This window comes from Sparus aurata, chromosome 19 (genome assembly GCF_900880675.1).
Source record: "Sparus aurata chromosome 19, fSpaAur1.1, whole genome shotgun sequence".
Classification (NCBI taxonomy): Eukaryota; Metazoa; Chordata; class Actinopteri; order Spariformes; family Sparidae; genus Sparus; species Sparus aurata.
The window spans coordinates 19,594,884-19,620,976 of NC_044205.1; the positions used below are offsets into that span (position 1 = coordinate 19,594,884).

The 26,093-nt window shown below is 41.9% G+C and overlaps 2 protein-coding genes across 2 annotated transcripts; both read right to left on the minus strand.

Moving 5' to 3' along the window:
• Positions 1 to 12,629: 12,629 nt before the first annotated feature.
• Positions 12,630 to 14,314, minus strand: sox32 (SRY-box transcription factor 32). The gene is made up of 2 exons (XM_030398937.1): positions 14,014 to 14,314; positions 12,630 to 13,288 (listed from the first exon to the last, which is right to left on the minus strand). Exons 1-2 carry the CDS (start codon positions 14,312 to 14,314, stop codon positions 12,630 to 12,632), a joined length of 960 nt encoding a protein of 319 aa, XP_030254797.1.
• An 8,579-nt stretch (positions 14,315 to 22,893) lies between these two features.
• On the minus strand, positions 22,894 to 25,763 carry mrpl15 (mitochondrial ribosomal protein L15). The gene is made up of 5 exons (XM_030397558.1): positions 25,575 to 25,763; positions 25,267 to 25,424; positions 24,469 to 24,634; positions 23,456 to 23,579; positions 22,894 to 23,354 (listed from the first exon to the last, which is right to left on the minus strand). The coding sequence occupies exons 1-5, from the start codon at positions 25,677 to 25,679 to the stop codon at positions 23,017 to 23,019; spliced, it is 891 nt and encodes a 296-aa protein (XP_030253418.1). The 5' UTR covers positions 25,680 to 25,763; the 3' UTR covers positions 22,894 to 23,016.
• Positions 25,764 to 26,093: the final 330 nt, after the last annotated feature.

Below are 26,093 nucleotides of genomic sequence, written 5' to 3' on the forward strand. Positions count from 1 at the left end.
AGAAGTTCCTCTCTTCCACAGAAAACACTGCTCCTGAAACGCCTCACCAGTAGCCCCGCCTTTAATTCTGTGACTTTGTGACATCACACTACGTCACCATGTCGCACATTTGCATCATTTCTGCCTACATTCACGGTAGAAGTGAATCTAATTGTAAGATGAAAACACGACAGAGCCGACCGCTGATATGGTGAGCGGTGCTGACTCAGGCGTGTGTGCTGACCAATCAGAGGAGACCTGGTATTCAGGATGAGTGTTCTTACAGAGACAGGAGGTAAAACAGAGCGTTTCAGACAGAGAGGGAACACAGAGCGGTGACTTGATGAGGAAATACACCAAGTCAAGGAAGATCGTTAGCATTTAATAATGGAAAAAATTAAATTATTCCATATTTGTTAAAGACGTGTGATAAAAATAATTTAAAGCTTGCATCAGCTGGAGCATGATTCTGCACATTTTCACCACGGACCAGACTTCACAGCCTTGGCCTCTTGCAATCTCCTGCCGCTGTTTTATAAGGCACAGATTTAAAAGAGTAAATCAAAGCAGACGATTTCCTCCGCTCAGAGGAAAACCCCTCGGAGGAGAAAGAGTTGATAATGTCCCGGCATGCCCACGGCTTCCTCCCAGATAAATAAATACATAAATAAAAACACGCCTGGCCACTTCAGGTTTATTGTTCCTCTGTAGGCTGCGAAGTGGGGGTTATATTGTTTATAATAAATAAGTCCATTAACAGATTTGGCCCAGATGGGTGACACGGCCCTGTGATATCCCCTCACCGCCCCCCTGCAGGCACCTAGACCCCAGCGGGGCCAGAACACTTCCATTTAAGGCAGTGATGGCCAAGGAAAACGGGGGACTACAGAGGTTAGTGTTGGTTTGACTGGGCTGAGACCGTGTCACGTTTTCTGGAGTGATAAGAGCCGGAGCAGGAAGCTGTGAGAGGGCAGGAAGGAAGAGAGCTTAGGTCTGGAAGGAGAGCGGGGAGACGGAGGGATGAGGGCAAAGAGAGACGTCGGAGAGGAGAGTGGAGCAGCAAAAACAAGACATTTTTAAAAAAAAAAGTACTGCGACAAATCCTACACACGTGCAGCTATATGTGGTATTAGAGGTTTAAGCTCTGTGCGCTGGGTTTCATGCATGCTGGTGGGAGGAGGGCCGGGCTCTGCTGGGAAACGCAGAGGGAACCTGGGGTCCAGGGGGAAGTGAGTGGATGACTAAATTTGGTCTGAAAGGCCACACTAACATACACCTGCTTCCCGCAATCAAACAGGCCACACGATGACGATATCATGCATCAGGCTTTTGTCTGTTAACACCAGATCCAGCAGTGTAGCAGGGAGAGAACGTGGATCTGCAGCTTTCACTAAATCTGCAGCAAACAGTTATTACTCAAGAGTTTCTTACGCCATATTGTCCATGAACAGGCGCGCAGTTATGTGCATGTTGGAGCATCAACAAAATGGTATCAATGTTTTGTGCATTTTATCTCGTCTTTGTTGCCGTTTCATTGATGATTTTGGTTTCTTTTTTTTATCTCGACTTCAATGGGAGGATTGTGAATAATCCCTCCTGTCTTCTCTTATCAACTGCGCATTTCTTTCTGTGTTTAAATACTTGAAAAAAAATAAAAAACTAAATACAACCACGTCTAGATTGCATCACCTTTGTTTACAACGTTTGTCGAAGGGCAGTTTCATGAAATTTACAAAGAAAGTAGACATTCGGGAAGTATCCATTTCTGCTTTCTTGCTGAGAGTTAGATGATACCACAAACGGTGAGCTTTGCTTAGCATAAAGAGCCAGAAACTGGGAAAACAGCCAACTGTCTCTCTCCAAAGGTAACACAATCCGACCAGCAGCACCTCTAAATGTCATTAAATAACACATTATAAGCTTGTTTGTGTAATCTATATACAAAACAGAACAATTTGTGTGTTAATTAGAGCGTCTGTGGCCCTCGTTGTTGCAGTGTGTCCCATTGGCACAAGTCAGCCCTTGTTGGCTTTTTGCGGCTTTTTGTTGCTTTTTGCTGAAGCCAGTTACCAGAAGTTAAAACTGAACTTGGTTTGGGTTAGGAAAACGTGACGCGTCAGCCTAAAAATACTTGTTTTGGTCGCCATTAAAGCAGCTGGAGGCGGTCCAACTCCCCGTGAAAAATAGCCGGCTTTGTTTGCCACAAAAATGGCCGTGATTTTCCCCGCGTACTCTGCGGTCATCTTTATGGCAGCTTTGTAGCTTTTAGGTGGGAAATTGGAAAAAAATGGCTAATAAGCAAATAATGTGAGCATGACATGCTACGTTACGAGCAAATGTCAACCTTGGACGTAACGTGGTTTGCAGAAAAGTAAACCTCTAACATTACATCCTGGTGGTCCTGCGATGTATCCGTAGTCCGGAGGGTTGGAGTCTTTGAATTAAGAATACAAACTACCGCTACCTGGTGTTAGGTCCTCTTACGAAGCTTGTTGGCTAGCTATAGCTATAGGCCTTAGTCGTTTCATGTGGGTTTGGTGTGTCCGATTATGTTACCTTCGCCTCACCAAGCTAGCCTGCTTTGCTAGCTGTCTCCACCTATTTCAAGTGTTTATGCTAAGCTAAGCTAACCAGCTGCTGGCTGTAGCCTCAGATTTAATGCACAGATATGACAGCGATATCGTCTCATCCAACTTTTCAGCAAGAAATGGATGATAAATTGTTTATAAGTGACAACTGTATGGTGAAAATAGCACCATAAAACTAACCTTAATACAGTGACCTTCATTTTCCGCATCAGCACTGAGTGTCTGGCTTCAAACAGCTGGTTGAGGCTCGAATTACATCAAAAGGTGGACACACGTTCTCATTCTTGCACGAGCTCCGAGTTGACTTTCACCACTGGAGAACTCCCAGGTGAGAATATCAGCGGCTCAGTTCCACCACACGCTCATCTTTCCCCCTTTTTAATCAATCTGTTCATCTAAAAAGGATTTCTCTATTTTGAGATTTTAATCCAGTGTCTGAGTTAATCTCTGAAACTCGGGGATTGGAGGAGGGGACGTACGGGGCATCAAAGCCACTCAACTTCAGCCCTGCTCTCACAATTACACCCACGGGGCATCAAGGCAACCAATAAATCACGCTCTCATAATGCCTCTCGGAAAATTAATTTTCTGAGGCTCGGTCATGTAGGTCAGGTAGTGGGCGCTGGTTTGGTCGATTTCCAGGCATTTTTCAGTCAGATTAAAACATGGAAGGAGACAAGTGTAAATGATGGTCAAGCGTCTGTCGGGCTGTGTTTAAAGCAGCAGATCAGCTGGATATAAAACAGTTGGTTTGACCTTTGCTGAAAAACAGCGGAGGGTTTATATTACATGAGCAGTATTCTTCACTCTGCAGGTGGCGTTTTAAGGGAAACACAGCCTGTCTGATATTACAAAATAAAATTTTAAGTTCACATTTATCCAGAGGTTCTGCTTTACCTTTTCACAGATGGATTGTGAACTCAACAGAGGGAGCCCTCCACTGGAGCTCAGAAGCATTACACACAAGTCTGAGGGATCTGCACACATGTACTGCAGCTCTGTCTCAGTAACAGTAACTCATTTCTGCAATAACCCCAAAAGAGTTACTTCTCAGAAAAGATCAGGATCGTATCTGTAATGATAATGGTTTAAGAAGAGGAACACTTTTTCTTGGTCTTCATTTTATGCACAAAAAGAGGAGATGGTCCTCGGGATAATAAGCAACATGACACTTTGTTACGCAAAGTACAAGGAGGACAAGATCTCTGAGTAATGTTGCTCTTAGTGAGATTAAACCTGCCTCGAGTACATAATAAGACTGTCCTGAATATCATTTTTGGGTCTCCAGAGCTTCAGTAGTAATCAACAGCGAATATTCAAAGCTTTGGTTGGGGGAGGACCGGGTGCTAAACATGACAGATGAAAGGCTTTCTTTGTTCATTAGGTGTCTCCAGGTTGAATTAAATGCAAAACATTTGTAAGGATTCTGCCATCCTGCATAATCTTAGCTTTGTGTCTGTAATCCGGAGCGGTTTGTTTAGACAAGGTCAATCAAACCCTATTTTGCAGTTCGCCATTGTTGATAGCCTTCATTTAACAAAAAAGGCGACAACAAGAAAATCTGAATCCCAAAATTGAAAACTAAATGCCTACCCATCACACAAATATCAGAATAATACCTAAACTCATACAAATAAATACCTGTGCACATATATATACCGTACTTTAATACGTATCTGTCAAGCTAGAAGGTAATTATTTCACATTTCCGCCACTTTAAGCCGAATTCAAATAATTCTTGTATTTTTCATGCATTCTGGTCAGCCCTTTGTGTCTGCAGAAAATTTCTCTGGATGTAATTTAAACATCTCCTTTGAGATATTTGAATAGATGGTAGTTAACAGTATACAGCATTTCAGACCTGTAGGATCTCTTTATTTGAGGCTGTAAGCTAAGAAATTTGGCAATTTGGTAACAATTTGGCGGAGTATAATATCAAAAGGTTCAAAAATTCACGTTGTCCTAGCAGATCTAATACGTCACTTGTTGCGCTTCAAACTGCATTTCCACCACTTGAGCAGAGCCAGAGAGTCTGGCCTCCACTTGCCCTCTGAGGTCTTTATTAGAGGTCTATTACTGTAAAGTTGCTATCAGCTATTAGGGGGGTCTCCCTGGCTGCCACTAAGCAGTAAATAAATATGAGCCTATTGTATTCTTGTAGCCTCACTGTCCTTGCTCTTCCATGCTGAGTAAACGCTCACATACAATGGGAGGCCGGACTGCCTTGTCATTCCCTGATCCCCCCTAGATTGCTCTTCTAGGTCCTCTGCCTGGGAAAGTGGCGGTGGAGGAAAGAGGAAGCAATGAAAAAAGGGATCGGTGAGAATATTTTACTCGGCCGCATCCCAGATAGACTGTAAGGCCGATCCGATGACTCATTCGAGCAAAAATTGTGAAGCTGTTCTCGCTGAAGCCGAGGTGGAAGTACACGTCTGACGTCTACTACTATACATTTAGGGTTACATTCAGGAGATCAAGGCGAACGACCATAGAGACAACCGAATACCAAAACACTGTATCGTATCGCGGCATACTGTATCGCATACCGTCGTAATGTATCATATCATGTCATGTTGTATTGTATCGTATCGTATCGTATCGTATCGCATCGTATCGTTTCGTATTGTATCGTATCGTTTCGTGTTGTGTTTTATCATATTGCACTGACTCAGTTTATTGACTTTATGACTCATCACTACTGTTACATGATATTTTAATTATCCTGCAGTAGCCTTTCTACAGCAAAATATGGAGCTTGCTGATTAAAGTCATATATATAAATATAGTTGTCATTTGTGTGACTGAGTGCTCTAACTTAAAAGATAAAAGAAAGAAATTGAAAGTTGTGGAGCGTTCTGGCCACCTCAGGCTGCCTGGTGGAGCTTCCTCTCCAGTCTCTCCACAGGAAGAGTGCTGACAGGGCTGCCTGGACTCACAGGGCTCCTTGCGTGGAAGTGAGGCCTTGAGTGAGGAGAGGTGCATAGCAGCATCACCCCCATGGGACGGTATTATTCAGGCCTCCCCCGGCCTGCCCTCGCGAGCCCGGGCATGAGGCTGCCAATACCAGGCGCAGGCGGGTGCTGCCGTCCTGTAATCACCGATGACATACATGAAGTAGTTTTCCAGATCGGTTTTCCTGTCCTTCCAGCTGCGAGTGGGGCAAACAGCACAGGAAGAATAACACAAGTTGCAGGCCAAGCTCAGGGAATGTGGCCTTAACAAACACCGCACAAATAAAAAAGTTAAAAGGCACACTGCTCTCCTCCTGAGAGCCTCTGAGCGAGGGAAGTGAGGCTACGTCCTGAGAGAAGGTCCAACCTTCCTCAACACCCACACAGACTCAACAATAACCTGCCAATCAAACCAAATACTGTTTACTCTGAGCTACCTGCCAGGCCCAGAGCCTGAAATCAACACCATTTTCTGACATGTTGGCCTTATCTCGTGTGTAGTTTATCTTTATCTTCTGGGTGTTGAATCAGCTTTTTCCTGCTAATCTTAATATTTGCAAAGAAACTTTTAACTAGCAGTAACATAGTTAGGAACCTGTGTAGTTTTTTATTTTCAGAAGTTGATCTTTGGTGTTAATGAGTCAGAAACTAATCCTGAGGCTGTTTAAAGCATATTTTACTCCTGAAATGACTTTATTTCAAATATGTTTGTCTTGAACTAACCTGGAACTGGATTTATAAGCCAATTCTGACTTAATTTACCGTAGGAAGCTTTTACTTGAGCCCTGCTACCTGAAAAACACAATCTGCAGCCTCCTATAAATGCGGCGTGTGACTCTTCATCTGTACTTAATATGTCTTCTGGTTGTGACCAGCTCAACCAAAGACAGATTAATTGTCTCTGTTTCACTTGAACAGCTCCACAAGATCTTAAGAGGTACTTTTATCAAGTCATCGAACAGAAAAAAGAAGTGAAAGGAAATTCTTCTCCTTTTTCTTCTTTTCTTCTTTCCCATAACGTCAACCTTCTCATGACCCCTTGTGATCCCTGACGTGAAGACTTGATGTTAAATCCCAGAGTTTTTTTCACCACTTCGACCACCATATCAGAGCATTATAACCAAAGTGATTTATTTTTTTTTTTTACAGTGGCAGCTTAGCACACAATGCGCTGCCCTCAGGTGCCGCCGGCCTGCTGCGTGCACACAGTCCTCTACCTGCTGAGGGATCCCCGGTGAGCTGACTAAGTCAATCAGCTGAGGCGTTAAAGACACCACGTCAACACAAACTAAACAGGTGCCCACTGAGAATTAAGGCAGAGGGGGGGTGTAGAGGTAGACACTGAGGGGATGGATCAGCTGTAACTTCAGGTGTCATTGGTGTCGCCACTGTATGGAGATGCCATGAGTTCACCAACATGCAATTTGAAATTGCTGCATACAGGTTTCTTTGCATGAATAATAAATAGATAAAACTCCTCTTAAACGACCCTCTGCAGTCTATTTTTTTGGTGTACAGTAATTAGACGCGTCTCTGAAGGACCCCTAGTTGAAAAAACACATTTTAAATATGACATTTCCAGTAGTAAATCTACTATCAAGCCATTAATGTAAACTGTAGGCCTACATATGATACATGTGCTGTTGGAGAACAGAAGCAGGCCGACAAGTCTAACTGAATAATAAATAGGGAAGAGTTTAATTTCCCATCACACTTCTGTTTTTTGTTTTTAATCGAGTGAAAGGGGGTAGTGATCTGAAAACGGTAATGAAAACAAAACAAAATTAAAATACAATCGCATCCTGAAATAGGTCTGGTAGGTGCGTCTCTAAGTATCCCTAAAAACACTTACAACACACACATGCACACGGACATCTTCTGACAGACTCATGGACATACCCGCAGACTGAGTCATAAAGAGCCAGCAGACACTAAGGAAGGAGGTGTGACGTTATTTCCACAGAAATCAGTCTGGTAGGAATGACTCTGAACAACACGCCACATGTTTATTGTGACGAAGGTATTTGATAATGAACATATCTCTCTACATAACGCCACACATGTAGGCTTCAGTACAGAGTAGACACATATATGTAATAAAGATCTACGCACATGTGATACGAGACTCTATATGTGAAGAGAAATATAAAAACAGCCCAGACACAAACAAACACTTCCGCTCCAGTTTGAGGATTGTGTTTGTGTTAATCATCCTCCTGAGTGTTTGTTGACAGGCGTTAGCCTCTTTGCTAAGAGACTCTGTTAGAGTATTGTATCTGCCCAGCAGGTCACGGGGACACACCCAGCTGCAGTCTGTCGGACCCTGTTACAGTAATCATCTGTCTGCCGCTCACCGACTGGCTGTCTCTTGGCGGGAAGCACGGCTGAGGTCATGATGAAACCACAGAAACAGTTGCTCTTCATGACTTTTCTGCACCGCCAGGATGTAACCCTTCTCCTCTCTCACTGAAAGCTAACTAAAGGGTTAGTTCACCAAAAGTAATATCCAGCCATGCAGATGTTTTTTTTGGTTTCAAGCAGACAGATTGTATGATATACATGTCTGGGATTTCTGCCGCCAGTATAACACAATGGAGGTGAATGCAATGTTGCTATTCACTATGACTGCATCATTGTAACTGAGACAATATTACACCTTCTACTCAACCACACTTATTTGACAGCCAGCAGTTGTGTCACAGATTAAAATATACAAACATATCACTGTCATATAAAACACTGACTCATCCTGGTTTTAATGATCCTAAATTGCGTCACTATGCCGATAAACATCAGAATATGCTCATAACAACAACATCCATCTATCGATCTCTATTTCTAAACTAACTTTAGCGACTGCTGCTCTCCCTAAGCACTGAGACGAGGCGCTGGGGATTGTGCATAATCCTTTGGACTGTCGTGGAAAAGCCTAACTGAGTCCTTTTAAAAGAAATGAACGGGCCAGCAGCATTAAACAACTTAAACAAAATCATCCTTGGGCTCGTGTAGGCAAACTGAGAGAGAAGGGGAGGTCTCGTTTTACGTGTCACATTACAATCAGCTCACATGTGGCCAATAAATATTGATTAAGACATGTAAATGCCTACAAGTTGTTCCACAGTGCCCCTTTAAAAACTATGAAATAGGTCCAGTAACAATGTCTTGGTTACTCTGGATTGTCCACACATTTTTATTCTTTGCAGTTTTATTGGGGTAAAAGCAAACAGTCACACATAGATGTTTCAAAATGTGGGCAAATTAAATCTTAATCTTTGTGGCTGGATATCACAAGAAGTAAGAGAAAATTCAATTTGGAGTTACCCGACTCCTACGGTCTGCACACGTCTGGACGTTTTCTGAAGTCACTGCCGAAGATACAAACCCGTGAGACATGCAGGTGAAAAGCTGCTGAAACTCCAGCGCAGGCCCGACCTGATGAGGTTACAGTAATCTGATAGGCCCAATTAGTGCTTGATTAGATGTTGAGCAGACCGACATAATGAAGTGATCAGACAGACACATTTAACTCAACCGGAGATTCCTGTTCTCACGTGAACTGAAGTCTCCTGAAGGTTTGTTTTATGGATTTACATTTTTCTAGTTGCAGAAATGACAAAACCTTTTCTTTACTGCATTATTTCTTTAGGCTGAGAAACCATCGAGCGTCTCACTTCAGGGCTCTTCCTGTTTGAGTTTCCTCCTCAGCCCCAGACAGAGCAGACGTCCCTGCAGGATAATACTCGGATGAGCATTATCTGCAGACAGCAGCCACGAATTTGCCCAAACTGCACTCAGGACAGGAAACTATTGATGACCTTCATGTAGGCGGTGAGACAAGAAAAACTTATTATGGCTCAGAATATCTCAAAAATGTTACAGGTAAGTGAGCTTGAGTTATTTTTAGGGTTTAATATAAACTCAGCTATTTGCCCTGTCAATATTAGACACACAGAGTTTACATACTTAATCTCTAACGAGAAAAGTATTTTATGGTTGAGGAATGTTTCCACTTTATTGCGGCGTGTTTGACATGTCGAGATTCCTCACATTCTTCACCGGTGATAAGCTCAAACATGCCTCTGTGAGCTCTCCAACAGATTTATGATACGGGCATCCACTCTTGGACCCGTCACAGAAATAACTCTGGGTCGAGATCACATAAATTCAGACAGGAAGCCTGTTTTATCTTCACTGTCCTTGAAAAAACTGGGGAAAGCCCTGAGAATATGTGGTTTTGTTCATCAAAAAAAACAAAAAAAGCGGACATTTTAGAAACAGCATTCTGACGTAACTGCTCTTTTTCTCTAGGTGGGTGAAGACCGGGTGGAGGGCAGTGGATATAGCGTGAACTACACCGAATTGTGTCGTTGCACAGGAGAAAGACTGCATCTGCTCACGGACGAGAGGCTCGTGATGGCACGGGATGTAAACGTTAACGCTAGCTCGCTTCCTTAGCGTAATTAGATAGCTGCACATCCAAAAGTAGATGCGAGTTTCCTTCTGCGCAGTCACATCGTTAAGTTAAGTAGAAAGACAATTGTTCCTACATGAAGCTGCTCACAACAAGGTCTGTGGATTAATCTTGAGTAGCCAGGTCATGATTTGGGGGTTTTGCGTTTTTCAAACATGTATTCTTTTCAGCGTTTTGAGCACCACAAACCAGGTGTTATCTCTTTCCGTTATTTTCAAGGAAAGAGAGACATTTGTTCGGCCGACATCTGTAAAACTCCGCAACCCACACCAAAACAATCTAGATCGGTAATAAGAATAAACTGTTCCTTTAATAACAAATGACATCTTAGGAAAATAAGCCACCTGAAATGCTGAGTAAAAGCGTTAAAAGAGAACATTTGTCTGAGGATTTCAAAGGATTTAACACCACCGATTCAATCAAAACAAGAGCCTACTCCAGTTTCACTTCTTGCACATTCACTTTCAGTTGTTTATTTTCCAACGGACCAGAAGTCTGCCTAAACACAGCCCTGTAAATATTTGACAAATAATGAGTTTCATAAATGTAACAAAGATATCTGATTTGTGCAGCTGCCACTTCCAGCGCTGTTTATCGCTGATGATATTTTCACCTGAAACACTGATATCATCCCGTTGTTTGTCCTCCAGGAAGTTCCTGCGACTGCTCGTTAATTGTTGCTGAGGGGCCACAGTTTGACAAAAACAACAAGTTGAGCGACCAGTTTTGAGTTCAAGCGACTCAAAGAGGGAAAAACAAGGACTGACAGAACATAAACCAGCATTATTTCATCATGTGTATTATTTTTTGCACCGCAGCACACTCTGCATTTCACATCGCAGCGTGTTTTGTAATATTGTCCTGGGAGTTGAACTGACGTCAGATTTCTTCCGCTTATTCAGGTGGCGTTGGATTGCAGCGAGTCTTCGCTTTCCTAATCAGCTCTTCTGCTCTCGTGTCCAAGCGAGGTCATCCTTCCCTCAGCCGGCGCAGCGCTCATCCATTTCCTTCCAACACCTCGAGATCTGATTTCCATCCCTGACTCATAACATGTCCCTCTGCAGACTCTTTTCCAAACGCTGTATGTAATATCTCAGACACTAACCCTCATCCCAAGATGCACTGCAGCTTTTTTTTTCAATTAGTATCAATTAATTAAATTAATTTGAAAAGAGAATGTGTAAATTAGTTCTGATGTTCTCATGCACCCTATGATAACATAGCTAACACAATATGAACACGATAGTTAAAAACATCCTACATTGTGGTAAAAAACATACACACTATGATCTAATAGCAGACGATGCAGGTACAATTTGATCACAGTTAGTAACAGCATCAGATAATCAGATGATACGTTTCATATTTACTTTCATGATGAAGGGTTTTAGCCCTTGCAGCAACCCGACCTGTTGGATCGAGGGCCGCGGTCTTATATCTGTCCCGGACAGAGTTCAACCTCGAGGCTCTGACACAGAAAATACAGGGCAGGGAAGTAAACATTTTCCTAAATGAGTAAACATTTGGCAGCCAAAGTCGAATAAGTCTGGAGATATGTCGATTTTGGGCCATATTTTTAGAGCCTTTGTGAAATGTTTTAAAATGAAACAGGAAGTTGGGAAGTTTATGCCCCTGGCGCCCACCCTGCTTCCCCCTGTGAGCCAAGAGGGACGTGAGGATGGAGATTAAACAGCGTGTCAACAGTTTGGCTTCTGCCAAAGGGCGGGTAGTATAGCTCCAACATTGTTTAATGACACAGATATTTAAAATCACTCGCGTTCACCTTAAAGGGGCCGATTCCACACATGGAGATCAGCTTACTTCATGAGGAGTCGCCATGTGGGACAGTTGTGTAATGTTTCCTGTGGCCCTGGAGAATCGTCTATTTTTATTTTTCACTCAGAGAAATAAACAAGTGCTAAATCCTTGTATGTACACACTGAACTGAAGTAAAACCACTTACTCTAAATTAGGTGTTGCTCAAGCTTTACTTTAAGTTAAACTTTGTATCGTTTATAAGCAGTATGTTAATGCATGAATGATTTATGACACATGTCTAAAATTACACTGACCTCAATAGGTGACCAACAGCGGATTTATATTGGTTGACAGCTACATTAATAAACACTAATATCTGCTTATAAGTACATTACGATGCATTATAAAGGAGTTATTACATGCAGGAATCACTGGAGCAGTCTTTTGACACCTGTACTTTAATTTAGTCTGCTTGTTTATGCTCTACTACATTTATTTGATAATATACTTATTAACTGGTCGACCTCTAGAATAGAGTATATAAACAAAGATATAAATATATGTACAAATAATTTAACTTTTTACACTTAAATACCTGTTTTATCAGATACTTTAAATTTTATTGAAGTATCCAAAGTGATATTTTAACACCACATCTTTACTTTTACTCAAGTTTGACTTCGGGGTATATTTACAACACAGGACATGAAGATTGTCAGTTTAATTAATTATTTATTGATTCATTATAATCACATCTGAAGACAGTACAGTCATCTAAGAACACAAGTTTTTCATGAACAAATTGCACGATATACACGTCCGGCGGTCATCATCAGGTGACACGCTGAGAGGATTTGAATAAATACATCAGAGTTCGCGGTGTTACGACAGCGAGCGTCCCTGTCTGTGGCTGCTCTGCTGGTGGTAGTTGCTGGGGTCCACCGACTCCGGCCTGTGAGGGGTCGGACTCAGGTACTGTTCGAACTCGCTGCGGTCCAGATCGTACAGCATGTCCAGCTGGACCTGTTCCAGGTAGAACTCCAGGGAGGGCCCGGCAGGACACAGCAGGCCCCCGTACAACCTGGACTCCCCCTGATCCACATGGGGAGCTGCTGAGGCGGAGAAACCGTACTGCATGTGCTGACCGCCGTAGTACACCTGAGGCTCTGCAGGGTAGGCGGGCGGGTTGAAAGCGTCCGCTGCTGCTGCGTCTGGAAAAACCGGAGTGTTTGTGTAGCTGCTGCGCAAAGGGTTGAAGTTGGCGGGGGAGCTGGGGAAAGCGTGCATGCTCGGGTAGGATGGCTGCTGGTTCTGGAGCAGGTGGGTAAGGTTGTGGGGCATCATGAAGCCAGAGCTGCAGAGCGCCGGATGGGGGGAGGAAGCATCTGCACCTGGGGGCTTGGAGCTCTTCTTCAGCTGCTTCCTCCTGCGGGGCCTGTACTTGTAGTTGGGGTAGTCGATGGTGTGCTGGACCCTGAGACGCTCGGCCTCCTGCATGTAGGGGCGTTTCTCAGCCAGAGACATGGCCTTCCAGGTCTTTCCTGTGAAGAGGAGAGCGGGGGTTAATGATCTGCAGCTGACCAGTGACAGTTAAAACCTTACAAGGAGTAGTTCACCCCCAAATATTCAGTCATTATCTACTCAAGCTCATGCTGATAGAAAATGGTGAAAGGTGTAGCTTCATAGTCCACAAAACATTTCTGGAGCTTCAGTGTTGCAACATTCTGCAAGATGATTGAAGTGGATGGGACAATTAAAAAAAGTCTGTGGAAGCCCTGTGATCCCAAACTGATGTAAAAAGTGGTCCGAAGTGTCTCGACCGCTCATCAAGGGTGTAAATAACGTCTTCTTAAATCAATTTGGGATCTTGGGGCTTCCAGAGACTTGGATTTCTCAGTACAAGGTCTCTGGAGACATTTTACTCTTCTTTTTAGGCAGTTTTTTTACATTTTCATACTAGTCCCCATCCACAGTTGTTTGGGGGAATGCTGTTGACTATGAAACGTCACTGAATTTCCATCTGCATCAGGATGAGTAAATAGAAGTTTTCATTTTTGGGCGAACTTATCCTTTAATCAGATATTTTAGGTAATGATTGAAACTTTTTTATGCTGCTGGCTTCAGATCATGAGACATTTTCTTGGCTCAAAGACTACAAACATAAAACATTTCTACTAGTTTTAAGACGAAACACTCGGTGCATCTAAACTCGATCAGAAACAGGTCATATTAGGGACATTCTCAGGCTGTAGATCGAAAATCTTACCGAGTATTTTGCTCAGATCCGTGTTCTCCAGGTCTGGGTTCAGGTGTGCCAGCCTCCTGCGCTCCTCTTTGGTCCAGATGATGAAGGCGTTCAGGGGCCTCCTGACTCTCTGCTGCGCTGACGCGGACTTGGCCTCGGGGCTGGTGCAGCTGGAGTCCGAGGTCACGGACTGCGGGCTGGAGGGGCCCGAGCACGGCGAGCGCACCTCGGCCATCTGCTCCCCGTCTGCGGAGCCCGAGTCCTCGCTCTCGAACATGTTTGCGCAGAGCTGGAAAGCGGCGGGTTCGTGACTGAAACGCATGTTTTTTACCGATGATGATGATGATGATGATGATGACGGTTGACTCGGCTGCTGCTGAAGGCCGCTGTCATTCTCCCGGTGACGCTGACGGATATATGTGGGCGCTCCACCAATGGGAGGCCGGGAGGAGTGGATTTAAGGTGTGAATTCCAGGTGTTTTCTCGGGTCGGTGATAGGCCCATCCGACGCCCCCAATCAACGACCTCACGAAACTTCACATCAGAGGAGTCCTGAGTGTGTAATAATGTGAGATTAACATGTTATGTAACGTGAAATCCATTGTTTTATCTCCAGATTGCGTAAAATAAGACGGCATGCTACCCGAAATTTGCATTCTGTGCCTCTTTATGGTGCCATAATTAAAAGTAAAGACTTTTTTAAGTGCCCATGTAAACACATATGGTTGTATAAGATGCAACATAAGAGAATATTTGACCTTCTTTTTATCTTTTTAGGCAAAAAATGTTTGGATTTTGACAGTTTTCTGATTTTTGCGCATGAATTGTTTCCTTCCTTGGCACTTTCCTGGATGAAGAAAAAAATCCAGTTTCAGTTTTAATTCTTTAAAAAAAACAAAAACATATGAGGGAAAATCAAATTACAGCTTGTTCGCCCATTGGAGAGAACTGGAATCTAATCAATAGGTCCTGAAAGGCAGCGGGCAGGGTATTGATAGGAGGACATCAAAGTTTTCAGGAGGGCCGGCCTGGTTACTAATTACATTGTGGCTCTCAGCTCTTATCGGCCGTCCACTGTCTCTATCAAAGTACATTTTACAGGACTGAAACAAACATGATCAAGGCGCGTTTATTACACGATTACCGCGCACAAATATTTACCAACACGCGCACACACACAGCTGATAGGTGCGTGCAGAGGGGCCGTGATGAGCTCACCTCCAGGACAGGAAAAACACCGAGACAGCTGCTTTCTTACTTTTTTTCTCTCAAATAAGATCAGAATTAAAAGATGAGAAAAAAAATCTACAAAAATAGACTGACTGACTTCCTGAGAGGAAACAGGAGACAGAGACAAAAGTGTATTGAAGTGAGTCAAAGCTGCAGCAGAGATTCAGACTCATAGAAACTGTGGAGGCAGGATGAGCGCAGTTTGTCTCCTTCAACCTATAATTCATGTTCCTTTCGTCAGTTTTCTATAATTTATGTGCGACTTCAAAAATAACTCATTATCCACGGTGAAGGATTTAAAAAAAAACACCAAAAGCTTTAAAATATCCATAGAAATAAAAGTCACATAGGCCATAACTCACTTGTGAGTGCACAAACACACTTGTTGAGGATTTATTTATATTGTGAGAATGTTTTAGTGCCATTTCAGACAAGTCCCCGTCTACTTCAGCTGTTCAGGAGAATGCTGCTTTTTTGTTTTGTTTGTGTGAACTTGTCCTTTAATCGTGTATGTGTTATTAAAGTTTGGGTTTTTTTTTTAAATCTCAAAGTGACATTTTGGGGATGAAAAACATGAAAAACTTTAAAATATCCTTTAAAACCTGTGTTTAATTCAAGTGTAATTGGCTATAACTCACTTTTGAGTGCACACACACACTTTTAGGGGATTTTTTTAATTTCATGTCAGTGTTTTATTTACAGGAAATTTAGAATTAAGCGCCATGCAGTGCATAATATCGGAATAAACACATTTCTGAGGATTCAATTCCCCCGTCTACTACTACAAGTTGTATTGTGTTTTCTACTATTTATGTGTTATTTCTGAATATTAAGAACAACAAAAACTTTAAAATATCCTATAAATCCTGTAAGAAATGAAAGTATAACAGGGTGTACCTCACTTTAGAGTACAAATACACATTTTGGGGGGGGAATTATTCATATTATAGGAATGTTTTATTAACAGGAAATTTAGAATTAAGGGCCATGCCGTGAATAAATGTCAAAATAAACACATTTCTGAGCATTAAAAGCAGCACTGTGGAGTTCTGGAGAACAAATACAAACTCAGAATTTTTATATTTACATATTCTACACACTTATGAATATTCATTTGTATAATAACTGAATAAACAAGCTGTTCTCAGAGGAAAATAACTTCCCCAGAGCAGCGTTTGAAGCTAGAGAGGTGGCAGGGTCCGCCACTTATAAACAAAGTAAAACAGTATGAAGTTGTGTTGTTCTTTAAGGTCAGTTTTAATCAGTTCATCCAGTCATGAAACATGAACAAAGATATGTAATTAGTTTGTTTAGGTATTTAAAAAAAAAAAAAAAAAAATGCACACTGCACCTTTAAAAACACACGTGAATGCGAGATTATTGCTTTATTAAGATGGACCAAAACAGAAGGCACACATATAAACCAGCCGACACAATGAGTGTATGCAGCGACACTACACTAGACTACATGACTGAAGAGAAGAATATAAGGTCAGCATGTGTATTGGGCATTAATGATCTCTCCAGAAACTCTCCCGGCGTGTGATCCCACTTTAATATAACAGGATGCCATTACAGGTGCTCGCTTCCTCTGCCTGGTTTCAATGAATATGTGTCTTTGGCACCGGCGACGAGCATTACGCAGACAATAGATGTCATTACGGTGACAGCGGCGACTTTTACATGTGCAATACACGGACTGAGCCCTGCAGTTATACCTGCACCTGCCGGCTCTTTGCATTGTAAATACTGTGTATTAAGGAGCGTTAATACACACATGCAGGTCTCCGCCATTACATATATAAAGGTAGATGTTATACGAGTGTCCTCGTTGGACTTTGCCGTTAGAAGTCAATCAGGCGCTAATGGAGCTTGATATCTTAATCAAAATGAAAAAGGCCGATCAATACTGTGACATTGGCAAATTCAATAACAGAATTGATTAAGGCACTGTCCACCTGAACTGTCAGCTATCAGCCGAAACTGATAAAAGAAAAAAGTGGCATGCGGCTTTGGAGAGGACAGGTAACATGAGACGCGTCAGGAAATCAATGCCAACCCGGAGAAATTAAGACTTCAAGGTGGAATTATTCACCAGAATAAATGTAGAGTTTGAGAGGTATTTGGTGGAGGTGGAGATGGAGGAGGGGGTGCCTTTCTTCACGTGTTGTCAGATTTAGAGGGTTGAATCCACATCCGCGGTGTCAAACGGGACGCACGCGCCATTGCGCCTTGAGGAGCACTAATGGATTTAATCAATTAACCTGAACGACGCAGCGTGAATACAATAACGTTGGTTTCGGCCGAGCTGCCCTGAGAACCGAGTCTGATTGATATTAGACAGCTGTTTGGAAGTCAAGGCAGAGGTCAATATCTGGATTTTTAACATTTTTAATGTCGTTGTTGTTGTTGTTTTTAAAGGAGCACTGTGCAGTTTTGGGTGCAAGAAATTCCAACCTGAGTCCAAACAAACTAAATCAACAAACTCTCTTTGTTTTCACGACTGAATAAACAAACTGACCTTGAATAACAACGCAATTTCATTCTTTGTTACTTTATGTGTGGCGGACCCTGCCACCTTTTTTTCGAAACACTTATTTTCCTCTGAGAACAGCTTGTTTATTCAGTTATGGGGAAAATAAACATGTCTGAGTTGAGTTTGTATTATTACCTCTTTGATATTTTGAATATTAAAAGTCCCTTCAATATCTGGATTTTGTCGTTTTAAAGGGGCATTCTGTCGTTTTTGAGAAGAAATTAAAACTCAGGCCTGTAAAGGGTTGCATAGTTAACCTTTAACTGATGGTATTTATCATTATCATTTAAACTTTAACCTTGTTTAAAGCTTAGTCTCTTTTTGAATTGTATCTACTTTTACCATATTCATTTAATGTAAAGCATTAAAGCAATGTAAAGTTTTTCCTCAGTGCTATATTGTATGTAACTGGACTTGTTTTAGCTTCTTAAAGACGTTTCACTTCGCATCAATTCTTCAGTTCTTTTTGATTTAGTTTTTTTATAGTGTTTAATAGTGTATATAAAACTCTTTTTCTTGGTACCGTTATTGTGAATGTGTCATTTTTGTGTTTTGGACTGTATATGATCCTCGAATGAGAACAAAAAAAGTTTAAAATCAAATATTTAGTCTCTTCTGATTAAGATTGCTTCTTTAAAACGACATAGTGCACCTTTAATTATCCAATTACCCTGTTCCATGTATTCATTTGCCACCAGGATCATCTTTTACATTTTATTTGTTGTTTTTTTGTTTTGTTTTTTAAAGTGTAATTTGTCCTTTATTCCAGCCGTTATTAATGAATCCTGATCGATCAGGTGACAGTAGGGTATCATTGCATTGTCCCACAAGCCAAACAAGCTGAATGGGCACTATCCTTCCTGAATGGGGATTGTTCTGATCACAATGTGCCATTGTACTGGACAGAACTCATATATGGGACACTCCTCTCCGTCTTCACTGTGGAGCAGTGATGGCCGGGCTTGCACAGGTAGAGGATCTGTGCACCGGGAGCATCTCAGAAGGATTTTACACAGGGTCTTCTGGATTCTTGGCAACTCTGGATACAGTTTTTGGTTGGATTTGGAGCACGTATGCATGATTTGTGAATGAAAAGGATGGTTTTATGTTACCTGGATCGCCTGAACTCACATTTTCTAGATGCCACAAAAGCTGCCGAGCGCTCTTCACATCTCATATTCTCGAGGATCTGCTGGGGACGAACTTGCAGGAAAAAACCCCAGGCGAGTAAACGTCTGATAATGAAGCACTGTATTCCCCGGTGCCATCCCACCGACTTTCCTTACAGTGCTTCATTCATAAAGAGCTGCATTGTTTCATGGCTGGAAGGTGTGAACGGGATATAATACTGCTGTGTCAGGTGACCGTGATCTTCGCAGCGAGGGACTCTATCGCATTGTGTTGTATTGTATGGGCACAGCAGGCCAGAAGCAAGATAGACCCTGTCAAGACTCAGACACCATTCTATGCAGTGATCTGAGTCCCCCCCCCCCACCCCCGCCACCTCCAACTCCACCTCCACCTTCTTCTTAATCACGTGTTTGAGCAGATTTAACAGTATAGACCGAGGGCCCCGGGGCCCTGAGTGCTAGCCTCCACACTCCCCGTGTAAACAGCGCCCTGCCCGGCCCGACGTCAGGCCAGCTGAGAGGATTACATGCCCCCTGGTGTAGACAGGCTTAATGTAGCCTCATTAGCAGAACACAATGACGCCCCCACCTCTGAGCAGAGATAACAGGCCGGGGCTCAGCCAGACTTCAAACACAGCTCCGAGGACCCACCTGAGAGCTCAGGATCTGAACTTTTCGATGCATCACTATCGATCGAAAACATTCTCAGCTCCTGTCGATTAATCATTCATCACATTTGTGCCGCAAGAAATGCCGACATTCGACCATTTCCTGTGTCTGAAAGCGGGAAGATTCACTGCTTTTCTCTGTTTTATATCATTGTCTGGGGATCTCGGGCAGGAAAACTCAGCCTCCTCGGTTAAATCTGATCCTAAAGTTCACATTTATCGTATGACTTTTTCCTTCAAGATGATTTCTGTAACTTATTTTGACTGACGACCAGGAGATCTCTCTGTTTGTTTACAGGCCTGTAAAAAGTTGCGTGGTTAACCTTTAACTGATGGTGTTCATTGTTATCATTTGAACTTTTTACCTCGTTGGTAGCTTCAGTTCTGGATTGTATCTACTTTTATTGATGTTTTAATGTGAAGCACTGTAGTATAAATAAAGCTTTAATTGTAAATGTATCATTTTTGTGTTTTGGACTGTTGGTCTGACCAAAAAAAAAAAGATCTTCCAATGTGAAAATGACGGCAAAAAAAAAAAAAGAAGAGAAAATCAAATAATCAAAGGAGAATTTAACCTTTACATTTAAATAAATCTATATATATATATATATGTATATATATATATATATATATATATATATATATATAGGAAAAAGGTTTTGCAAAGTTTTCTCTATTATTTCCTCTCAATTTGTGGCTTCTTGAACTCACAATGGCCACTGTTTACCATTTTCTGACAGTTCTTATGCTAAACCATTAATCTATTAATCTTTTAAAGCAAGTGACAGACTAATCATTAATGACTGTTGATCTCGAAGAAGGTCTGAGGGGCAAAATGTCAACCTAATAAAGGAAAAATGTGTGTGGGGCAAACAGTGGTAATAATAACAATTACAATAACTTTCTTTATACAGCAACTTTAACAATAGAGTTTACAAAGTGGTTTGACAGACGAGCAAAAGCAGGAAACCCATAAAGACAATATCACAGAATAAAGAAGGAACCGTGGTCTGAGGAGGAGTTAAAGCAAGAAGGCAAAACATAAAATGTCAATAAAATTAAAAGGAATAAAAGGAGTAAAACAGGCAAAATCACAAACAAGCACAGCATATAAAGAGGTAAATAAAATAAAAAAAACAAACAATAAAGGACGTTAAGCAGACGACATCACATCAGAGGACATTTTATTTGTAATTTGGGTCATTATTTAGTCAATAAGTGACTAATGACGTGGTGATAAACAGATCAGAAATTTGATTCATTCAAGAGGACATCCATCAAACCCTCCGTCTGGCTCCTTCTTATTCCCTTTACATCGCAGTCTCACCGCTTTCTAATTGCATTGCATCCGTCTATCATGCAGACTTGCTCGGAGTGAGACTGGCTAACGAGGCAGAGCTCCACTCGCGCTGGAGAAAAAAACAAAAACTATTCTTTGTAAATTAGGAATTGTATTCTGCTGCTGATAAGAATCTTATCTTAGGGACTGAATAAGTTCTCCAGAGTCCTTTTATTGTTCAGGATCACAGCAGGTCGTCTATCACAGCCATGATTTTGGACTCAAACACAGTGGATGTGTAAATCTGACCTTGATCCAGGAGCAGAGCCACACTTCTCCCCTCAGCAGACAGAGGAGAAAGAGGCCTGCGTTAGCCTGTAATTAGCCCTAATTATTAACTGGAACTAGACTGAGAGCTGTGAGACACCGTGATATCTGTCTGTCCTAAACGGCTCGTTCAAGGCAGCAGATAACCAAAACAAGCCCGGCCTGCTCAGCTCCAGCAGCGATGCTTGGATGTTTAATTAAAAAGTGTGAACTGGTTAGACCCAGACATTAGATTATTTGGAGCAGAAACACAGAGATGAAATGCTCCCCTCCAAACAGACTAACAAATCTTTTTAGCTCGAGTGAACGACTGCTTTCTTAAGTGTAATCGACGGAGGAAAAACTTCTTTATTCTTTCACATTCACAGAGTCGACGTTTGTGCCTGTTAGAGGCTCCTTTTTCTCTCTCCTCGCTCGTCTGAGACCTGACACAAATTCAAAAGGATCTGCTGCTTTGAAGATAAGCACTGTGGTTCTGCCATAAACAATGATTGTGCTGTTTCTTTCCTGTGGCCTGATTTATTTAAAGTATTATGCTGTAAGGATTTGGGCTGGTTTTCCTGGCAGGGCCAGCTGTGTACGTATCCACTACTTGTGTAGTTTATTGGATACTTGAGATTCAGGAAAAACACTCAGGGAACCACAAGCAAAGTCATCAAAGTGTGACCTTTGTCTCTTGAGGTAACACATTACAAAATGCCCCCAAAAAAGCCAAGAAATTCTCCCTAACAAGCTAAAAAAAAAAAAAAAACCCCAAAACAAACTCTTAATAAAATAAAATCAGTCAAATTTAACATTTAGTTTGGTGCATCACTTTTCTTTTTTGTATTCTTGCATAATCGAGCCCCTGCCTGCCGGTTACTAACATGGCACTTTGTATAGAAACACAATGCTCGCGGTCTTGCACACACTCACACAAACATATGCTTCCTTTGATAAAGTGTTTTTATACCAGCAGAAATTCTATGGCAGCCTCCCTTAAGACAATATCTGCGTAAAATACCAAGTTATTTATAGCGAGCGTGCCATTTTGACTTCAAAAAATAAACACAAGCGTAATGGAGAGTTCAAATACAAGAGGACTATCATCCAACGAAAACTGAGGGTTATATTCTGGGGGGGGGGGGGGAGAAGTGGCCATGAAGTGTTGATTAAAATATCTAAAAATCTTTATGAGGTTCTGCATTGAAGCCAACTGGATTTCAAAAGCGGACAAACTCTAAAGTGAAAGTGTGAACTTCTGGAAGGTGAGCGACATCCTTAAGTGATCAAGAGTAAATCACAGTAATTTCCTTGGATATCAAAGCACAAACAGATCGTCATGGCATCATTATGTGTCTAAAGCGCAACCGGGCGAAGTTGTATGTATGCGCTTCCCTGTGATTGTATTCCAAGAGGGGTGGGGGTGGGTGGGGGAGAGGGATCTTTTGAACGTCCACACCAGGATACAGCTGCCTATGACTAATTTCAAACTCCCCTTTCTACGGCCTAGGCAACCCATTTCGCAAGTAACACACATCACTAGGCATCTGTTTCCTGTTTTCATTCTTTGAGTTATCTTATTTGCCTTATTTCCCCCTCACCTGTTACAGTTCACGTTCCTTCCATCATGCAGCACGGGCCGGGCTGTGCTCGGACACGGGGCCCTCAGACGTCAGCCACTCAAAAGCAGGGAAATACTCGTGAACCTGGAGTAAGTCATGTCATAAATACAAAGCTTATAGCCCAAAGTGTAGTTTTTCAAAATAAAGTTTAATGACAACACACAGTATGCTGCTTTTTTCACATACTTAATAGAAAATGGAACACGCTCTGAGGTACTTCTGACGTGAGATACTGTACATAAGCATTTATTTACGAGCTGTAATATTTCAGAACTTTCTCATCAGTGGGTTTCAGAATCTTCTTCTCCGCCATGTTAACGACCCAGCCTGGAGAGAGGCCAAAGAAGATCTGTCGAACATCCTTCCTCATGGAGAGCATGTGACACAGTTCGTCCTTTGAAATGTCTGGCAAAATATATCCGTACTTCTGCGCCAGGGCGAGCCGGGCCTGCTGGATTTTCTCCGGGTTGGCCAAGTAACCCCGGCTTTCGGCATCTGTGTAATAGGGGACCATATCCTCCCCGGGTAACATTCGCTTCGGGATAGGCTGCCCACGAGTGAAGAACGGGACAGGCTTGATGAGAATATCTGCAAAAAAGAGAGAATATATTCTTCAGTTTATTATCTCAAATACAAGAGATGAATGTAATTGTGTTTGAGCGACAAAAGACTGATCATTAATTCATTACCAAGACTTATAGGATCATAGAAACTGGTAGTGATGACCCCTCCGGCCCTCTCGATAGCGGCTATGGCTCCTTCAGTAGCTCTCTGAACCTCTATGTTGATCTTTGCAGCAAAAAAATCAGCACCCTGGAACAGAGAGAGCACATGAAAAGGTGAACTTGTGGCAGACCAGGGTCAAAAACAACACGAGCTGTGACAGCGACAACATCTATTATGTGGCGCCCCCTTCTGGCACAGGCTAAGACAAGAGCAATCACATTCCTCCTCTCCCAAAACCCATAATTTGATATGAGCATTTGATCTTTTCCTTCTAGTTTCATAGAAATGATTTAACCAGGATGTTAACAGTAATAATGAGGCAAACACACAGCTCTACTGGTGACTATAAAGACGGCATGCTGGCAAAAATAGTGCCACATTGTATTTTGCTCTAAGTCTGTATGCACTGCAGCTACACTTGTTACAGTAGGTTTTTTTTAACTGAACAAATGTGAAAGTCTGTTTGTCAATTCTTATCAAACATAAACCATAGAACAGGTAGAATGACTAGTCCCTCCATTCTTCTTCTACACTTGTCACGGCCAAGAGAAAGACGCAGCTCCCCTACGTTTGTGGTCAAACATTAAAAGCCTCTAGAATTTTTACTACTTCGACAGATAAAGAAGGCAGTAAACTGGAGGCTTAGTGTTTGGATTTAGCGGCATCTAGTGGTGTGATTGAAGATTAAAACCATCTGAACATCCCTTGTCTCAGCTTCTCCTCTGGTGGCTACTAAAATGGCAAAAATAGTGAAAGGCTTGTCTATTTTAGGCTACTGTCAAAAAATGTGCAACATGGTGGACTCCATGAGAGAGGACAACAATCATTAGTTTGAAGGGGATTATACATGTTATTCCTGCTCCTAAAATCCTCCTCGAACTTACGCACTGAACCTTAAGTGCTTTTTGAAGTAAAACTTTGGAACTGTCTTTTGATCGGTGGAAAGTGTGAAAACGCCGCAATCAAATGCACTTACCTCGTCAACGAGCTGGACTCCGTAATCTCTCTTCAAAGGCTGGATCGTCACTCCTCTGGCGTTGACCAGCTGGGTCAGGTCTATGGGGTTGGTCGTGTCAACTCGTCCCAGATCAATCAGGTACTGAAGTCGCTTCAGGGAAAGAGGCTGGTACTGAGGACGGCGACTACGGAAAAAGGCATTCTTATTAATTGATTTATCACCAGAATCTGATGGTCGGGAGCAACTTGAGAAATACAAAATGTATCATCCTTATTGAACAGTGTTTATGTTTTGTTTTTGGATATCTCTGTCCATATGTTTGTATTTGCATTATTATTCTTTTTTTTTTCTGTAATCTGTCCTACTTTGTCCTGCAATCGCTGCACAACAGTTTCCCTTGGGATGAATAAAGTTTTATCATATCTCTTAAACTGACATAAATGTTATCAAAGCAGAGGCAAAAAAAAAAAAAAAACAGCAAAACAACACAAATATTCTAGTATGCAAATGTTCTTCCTCTGTTTCACTTCATCACCATGTGCAGGACTTTGAGGTATAAATAGAAGCAAGAACCAAGATCAGGAGACTTAAATGTAAAATATCTTGTACATTTAGAAAATTCCTCTATTTATGAAAGCTTATGAGATAGATATACCTGCCATCTTATGATAATCACAACAGGAGAAAAATGGTTAACAGTATGTGTAATCTATGATGTATTCATTTGTGTAACTTGTAGGAACAAACACCCCATTTTACTTGCAAAACAGTCTCTGGTTAGTTTCAAAGTTGGGGAACAGTGTGACAAGCTTTTACCTGTGTCCTTCATTGAAGCCATATTTTGGGATGGACAGATAGAAGGGAGTCTGACCTCCCTCAAAACCCAGCCGAGGCCGAGTGCCTCTCTGTCGCTCTCCCTTGTGCCCTCGGCCGCTTCTGTTGCCACCATGTTGTCCTCTTCCCCGCCGTCTGTCCTACAATTACAGAAAATTGAGCAAGTGTTTAAGCTAGCTTGCGACACAACTGACAGAATGTTAGCATTTGCCTCCACTGGATAACGTAACAGGCTAACTAGCAATGCTAGCTAAAGATTGCTACATTACAAATGGCACAATAACACTAACCTCCTGTTTGGATCCGGGTTCGGGCCGCAAGTTTGCTAAAGTGATCCGCGGCAGTGTCTGTAAAACATCTATAGCTTTACCACCAGGTTTTTTAGGGAAAGACATGTTTCTGTTGCTCACACGTCAAAGATAGCCAAACCAAGGACACACAGGTCACGTGACCGAGGTGAGCGGAAGTACTTCAGCAGCGTTTCAAAATTAAAGCATGGCAGTCAAAATGTACTACTTAAAGTTGTGCGCTGTGAAGAAAATAGGTCGGAGCTGTGCCGAATCTCATTAAAATTGAGTATTATATAGAGATTAAAAAGAGCATTTATAATCACCCTTGTCTGCTTAAATGGCTAAACAGAGCTATAGAAAAAGATATTTATGTCCCTAAAATCTGTGTCAAAGGTCACGACACAAGATGATAAATGTTTATCAATATATAACATATTTCTCTTGAGATTTAAAATTTGTATGGTTGCATAATCTAATTGTCTATATCCCTGATATGCCGAAGTGTGCCTTATTGTCGTT

What these genes read in the sequence shown, in the direction of transcription:
- sox32 (XM_030398937.1), bottom strand. Translation starts at nt 14,314, where the DNA reads ATGCGTTTCAGTCACGAACCCGCCGCTTTCCAGCTCTGCGCAAACATG. An exon ending in GGATCTGAGCAAAATACTCG is followed by an intron (nt 13,289 to 14,013) that starts GTAAGATTTTCG and finishes TCCTCTTCACAG; the next exon opens with GAAAGACCTGGAAGGCCATG.
- mrpl15 (XM_030397558.1), bottom strand. Translation starts at nt 25,679, where the DNA reads ATGTCTTTCCCTAAAAAACCTGGTGGTAAAGCTATAGATGTTTTACAG. An exon ending in AACCCGGATCCAAACAGGAG is followed by an intron (nt 25,425 to 25,574) that starts GTTAGTGTTATT and finishes CTGTAATTGTAG; the next exon opens with GACAGACGGCGGGGAAGAGG. An exon ending in GGCTTCAATGAAGGACACAG is followed by an intron (nt 24,635 to 25,266) that starts GTAAAAGCTTGT and finishes CTTTTTCCGTAG; the next exon opens with TCGCCGTCCTCAGTACCAGC.